A 6,010-nucleotide genomic window follows, 5' to 3' on the forward strand; every position below is an offset into this window, starting at 1 on the left:
GAATTATCTGGGTTAAAATGGTGAGGAAATGCAGGGAGCCTCCTAAAACGTAGAGTGTCTCAAGTCAGGAGAGACCAAAAGCCCCCAAAACACTGCAAAGAGAGCCAGGTCAGCTCCCGAGCCTGGAGGGTTGGGCTGTGGGGCCGGGGGTGGGGTGGGGAGCAAGCTCTAAGCTCTGGGTCTCTTCGAGGAAGGAAAGTTCCACTCACCTGTGCACAGGTCTTCAGGGCTCTGGGGGCTTCTCATCCTGCTCTTCCATGCTCTCCTCCAGGCATAGGCAGAGGCCTGAGGGTCCTGAGCCGCAAGGGTAGAAGCCCTTAGAAGACCATCCTGGCGCAGGTCCACTGTGGCGCCCCCCTCCCTGGATTAGTCTCCACTTCCAGGATGCATTCCCCGTGGCAAGCTTGCCTCTAGAGGTTTCTACCTGAAAAGCTGTGCATGCACCTAGAGTCCCTCAGTCCCTCTCCCAGGCCAAGACTCTGCAGCTCCAACCTGGTGCCCCACTATTATCACAGGCCTCGGGACCCCCTAACTATAAGTCATGCCCAAACACAGCCTTCTGCCCACCACCAAAATCTGCAGTACACGTCAGTCCCTCCCTGCCCCACTGGGTTGTGGAATCCTCACAAATGCCCAGCACATTGAGGACCCCCTAGTGTGCACTCCTCCCCCACCATGACCTCAATCTGCAGTCCTAAACCAGCACCCCTTCCTTTGGCAAGGAGCTGGGCTTCTGGGATTGACCACCCAGAATCACACTCCCTGACTGAATGCATGAAGCTCGTGACACAGCCCCACCCCTCCCAGGATCCGACCCCTCCATTAACCTGGCCTGACCCTCTCGCAGCCTGTCATGAATCGCCTCCCACTTCCTGCTCAAATAACCAAGCATATTCATGGAGCTTGGCTGCACCATTCTGCGGTCTACTGGCCCCTACCAGAACAGCACCAGCCGGATCCCCAGCCCCAAACCCTCCTGAGCCCCGAACATGTAGCTCAGACCTGGTCCCTCCACCAACATGGGTATCCTCAGGCCTGAATCAGCAACAGAGCCGGCATGGACCTGGGAGCTTCCTGACAAACCCCAGCACGTGCCACCCCCTCTGAGGCCCAGAACGTGGACCTCGGCTGTCTTTGCGCCAGCTCAGTATTTCTGGGTGTGAGACTAGAACAGCCCCTGGCAAATCCGAGCCCACACACCATCTTACCAACCCTACCCCATCCTCTCCCTCTTACCCACACCCCCTTACCCCCACCGGATTCTCACTCCAACAGTACAGTGTGGGTTCACAATGCAGCTGTGTCCTGAACTTGCACACACACCATTTCCTCGACCAACATCCATAGGCCCCTACTTGAGCCACACCCCTACTTGAGCCACCAACATCCATAGGCCCCTACTTGAGCCACACCTGCCCAAATGTCCTTCTGGGCACCTGCTGCTTAGGAAGATCCTGTCTTCCCACCAACCTGGGTACCACCAGGCTGTGATTAATGCACCCTCTGCACAAAGACCCCAGTACCCTCTAATTCCCGCCTCCAGCCTCCTGTTTCCCGTCCAAATACCTGTGTATGTGCACAAGGGGACATGGAGCAGCCCTAATCCTCTGCAGCCCCGAATCTGCAGGTGCTCCCTCCACTCACTTGGGCATCCTCAGGCAGTACCAGGGTCCTAGGACTGCCCATGTCTCCCCATTCTGCCCAAATGCCAGGTGTCCCAAGACCAGAACCTGCAGCTCCAGCAGTGACTGCCCCAGGCTGCCCACCTAGGTTCCCTCCTCCTGCTGGCACAACACAGAGCAGGCTCACTCCCAGAATCTGCACCCAGGACCTGGGCTTTCCATCAGCCCGAGAGTACTGTGCAGTCCCTGCTCCTGAGATGAGAAGCTGCATCTCCCACTCTGCACCTCAATACCCGAGATACCTCAAGTACCCACAAGCCTCTGGAGGATTCTAGGGTCACCTGCCCCACTGCCTGCTCACACACCAGAATATCAGAACACCCAAACAGTAGCTTGAGCAAAGAATTCCAGAGTCAGCCCCGGGACTTGAGCACTCACTATCTGGGGGGTTCTCAAGCTCACAACAGAGCAGCTCCCATGGGAACCAGGCCCTTTTGCTTCCTCCAGTCCAAATGTGAGCCCCTGAATGCCAGAGTACAGCCCCCTCCAGGTCCAAATCTGCAGCCCAGACTCTGTCCCTCTGTCCCTGGGCATTCTCGTGCCTGCAAGCAGAGCAGTCCCTGAGCAAAGGTCCTGAGAATGCCTACTTTGAGATCATGCTCGCAGCACCCTGCTTCCTTACCAAAGAGCTGTCAATTTCATTGCAGCTCTGTTCTTCCTGGACGCCAATTCTGCACCTCCAATCCAAAGTCTCCACCAAACCTGAATGCCCTAGCGCCTGGCGCTATCCCAGGGTTACCAGTCCAAATTCCTGCTTCCCATTCAAACACCCCCAGCACGTGCAGGGAGCGGTCTGCCCAGAACCCACCTCCCGGCCCTGGTCCCTCCTTCAACCTAGGAGTCTGCAGCCCATCAATGATCCTCAGAGGGTTCGCTCAAGCAGCACCGCCTCTTCTGGAGCAAGAATCAGCAGCTCAAACCTGGTCTCTCCACTACCCAGGGCGCCCCTCGGGTCCCCAAGCCAATCGCCCAGAATCTCACCTCCCACCCCATGCTTCCTACTCAAACGCCTGCTCAAAATACAGGCATAGTGGCAGAGCCCCTCTCCTCCAAATCTGCTGTTGAGTACTCCATCAACCCGGGCTTCAGTCCTCTGAGCCTGCACTAAACCGGCCTGGCATTGGAGGAGGGGAAGGCGGGGTTCTCAGGATCTCCCCACATCCCTGCATATGGCCTGTCTTCACCAACCCGGGCATTCTCAGGCCTGGGACAAGAGCACTACCCGATCAAGCACTCGCGCACGCCCTCAGTCCCGAATCTGCAGCTGCACCAGTATCTCCACCTACTGCGGGGACCCAAGGCTAAAGAGCCTCCCGCGAAGGTCCCAGGTCACCCACCCAACACTCCCAACCCCAGGTTCCCGCCTATACCCTGCGCATGCGCGCACGGGACACCCAGCGCCGCCCCGCCCCTCACCGACCTCGGCGTCCACGGGCTCGCGGCCGAGGCCAGGCCTGTCCCAGCTTCAGGGCCCGGTACGGCTCTGCGGCAGGACGAGGTCGGGTTAAGCAACCCCCGGCGCCGATTCTGCACACTACAGACTCGGGTAAAGTTAGTTCGGTCCCCCTCCCCTAGTCGGCATCCGCAGGGCCGCTCGGCTGACGTCCGAGCCCAGGTGCGCGGCGACTGCAGGCACCAGCGCGCGCGGGACAATGGCTGCGTTTCTGGCCGAACCCGGAAGTGCGTTTGGGCTCGGCGAGCCGGGACTACAATTCCCAGAAGCCTCAGCGGCGCCGGCGGCGATTAGGCGGGAGTCCAGCTCCTCCCGGAGGCGAGCGTGGGGGTTACGGCCAGACGCGCGCGTTTGGGGTAGCTGCTGGGGGTTGTGACCGTGTGTGCCCGAGTTTTTGCGGGGCGCCGAGACGAGGAGCAGGACCTGGAGGCCCAGGTCTGGGCCCCGATGCGTAGGCAGTGGCTAACCTGGGAAAGGCTGGCCTGGGACCGACTGGACGCCCAGGAGCGGCCGTGGAAACGGGATCCGATGAGAGGGCGGGGACCCCTCCCGGGCGGCCGCTGCTGTCAGACGCTTCGCGCGCGCAGTTTCCTTTTTGGTCCTCGAGCCCAAAGATAGTGGCTACAAGCCCGCTACACAGTCCAGGGAGCTCCTGTCAAGTCCTTCAAGAATCTGACTTGCTGATATGTTTTTGTAGCTCATGATAGTAAAATAGCAAGAATCCTTTTTTTTAAATTGAGTTCTTTCTCTGCCTGTAAGGCTTTAAGGATCTGTTCTCTATCCCTCCCCTTCGCTTTTTGCCTCATCTCCTGACCATTTTTCTCTCTCAGTTCCAGCCACGCTGGCCTTTCCACCTTCTCCAGCAACTCCCTTAGGCTCCCACCTCGGGACCTTTGCATGTGTTGCTCATGCTGGCCGGCAGGCTCTTACTTTGAGGATTCCCCTGGATTCCAGCCATCTCGTCTTTAGGCAGATGTCACTTTGTCATGAGGCATTCCCCCATCAACCGTTGTAAACTCGCAAACAAACCCTTCACTCCCCACGTACTCCTTGCTTCCCTCATCTTTATTCTCTAGAGAACTTTTCACTATCTAACAATCGTATGTTGTAGGTATTTATTTGGTCTGTTACCTGCTTTCACCACTAGACTGTCAACTCCATGAGGGAAAGGATGTGTATCCACCTTGATCAGTGCCGTATCCCCAGCATCCTAAGGTACCTGGCACATAATAGATGCTCAGTAAATACTTGGTTTGTTTGGAATAAATAAAGGTTCTTGGCCCTTTGTTAAACACCTTAACATCTCGTTAATTGGTGCAATCACCCTGTGAGAAAACAGTGATGTTTATTTCCACCCCACCAGGGAGAAGCTGATAATTGGAGCCCTGCTGTATGAAAATATGGCATTTTAAAGGTTTTCTTTTTTATTGCTGTCAAAATACTCCTGTAGTTTTCTTCACATAACTTCTAACTTTTAACAACAAATTATTGCTATTTGAAATGTAATCTCTACCCCCCAAATTTCTTATGATTGGTTATTGTGGTTCATTTTTTATTTTTTTAAAGATTTTTACTTATTTGAGAGCATGCACGTGCACACACGCGTGCGAGAGAGAAAGTGAGAGAGAGAGGCAGACTCCCTGCTTAGCAGAGAGCCCAACACGGGGCTCGATCCCTGGATCCCAAGGTCATGACCTGAGCTGAAGGTAGATGCTTAACTGACTGAGCCACCCTGGCGCCCCCGAAATGTTAGGAATTCTTACAGTATTTCCTTTGATACTCTTGGCTTTTCTAGTGAGACAATCATCTACAGATAATTATTTCATCTCTTCCTTGCCAATATTTTTAACCAGATATTTCCTTGCATTTGGATTGTGTCGGCTATCATTTTCACAACAGTATCAGTAGAAGTGACATTCTTGCTTGTGTTCTCTTTTTAATGGGCATCCCTCTAACGAGGGTTAAATATAGTTGTTTTTTAAATGGAAGTAGGCAACTTACTGGGTTTTTTTTTTTTTAACTTTTTGTTACATAAATTTCTAGCACGAAAGTAGAGAGACTAGTTAAAGGGCACCCCCTTTGGCCTGTCATGCAACTTAATTTTCCACTGGATCTTTTCTCATCTCTAGCCCCACCTGTGCTTTCCAGTGTCCTCCTCCTCCAGTGGTTTTGAAGCAAATCCTACACATTATTTCATTTCATCTGTAAGTGTTTCAGTATGTGCTCGAAAAACAGGGACTGGTTTTAAAAACAAAACTTCAGTACAAAATAGATATGCATCATGGGGCACCCGGGTGGCTCAGTCGGTTGAGCATCCAACTCTTGATTTCAGCTCAGGTCTTGATCTCAGGGTCATGGGATCCAGCCTCACATCTGGCTCCACGCCCAGTGGAGATCCTCTCTCTCCCTCTGCCCCTCCCCACCCGCTAGGACGCTCTCTCTCTCTCTCTCTCTCTCTCAAAAAAAGATATGCGTCATACCGTTAGGCACAGAGAATGCAAAATTACTATGATTAGCAGATATGATTACAAACCACAAGACCCAAGAGAATTAACTAAAAGAAATGAACATCAAAGAGAGGCTAGAAAAGCATCGAATGTGAAACAGATAATGGTAAATATTTATGTCACTCTGTGCGAGGTACTGCTGTAACATCCTTATAAACGTTTCTCACTTAGTCCTCATAGTAATTCATACAAGGTTGGACTGTTATTTCCATTTTACGGAAGATGACATTGAGGCCCAGAAGTGTTAAGTAACTTACCCTGGATTGTATTGTGAGGGCAGAGCTGGGATTGAGTCCCAAGAAGTCTGATGCTAGAGTTCATGATCTTAACTCTTACATTATATTGCCCCTTGCCCACCTATCAATATC

General features: G+C 53.2%; 1 protein-coding gene across 1 annotated transcript in view; it reads right to left on the bottom strand.

Moving 5' to 3' along the window:
• LOC118536636 (uncharacterized) overlaps positions 1–3,364 on the bottom strand; it is a 58,835-nt gene extending 55,471 nt beyond the window's left edge. The window contains exons 1-2 of the mRNA XM_078063573.1: positions 3,103–3,364; positions 210–294 (exon numbers count right to left, since the gene is read on the bottom strand). Coding sequence (XP_077919699.1) covers positions 210–246 — 37 coding nt within the window. The 5' untranslated portion in view covers positions 247–294; positions 3,103–3,364. The remainder of the gene's footprint in view (positions 1–209; positions 295–3,102) is intronic.
• Positions 3,365–6,010: the final 2,646 nt, after the last annotated feature.

Source organism: Halichoerus grypus, chromosome 15 (genome assembly GCF_964656455.1).
Source record: "Halichoerus grypus chromosome 15, mHalGry1.hap1.1, whole genome shotgun sequence".
Taxonomy (NCBI): domain Eukaryota; kingdom Metazoa; phylum Chordata; class Mammalia; order Carnivora; family Phocidae; genus Halichoerus; species Halichoerus grypus.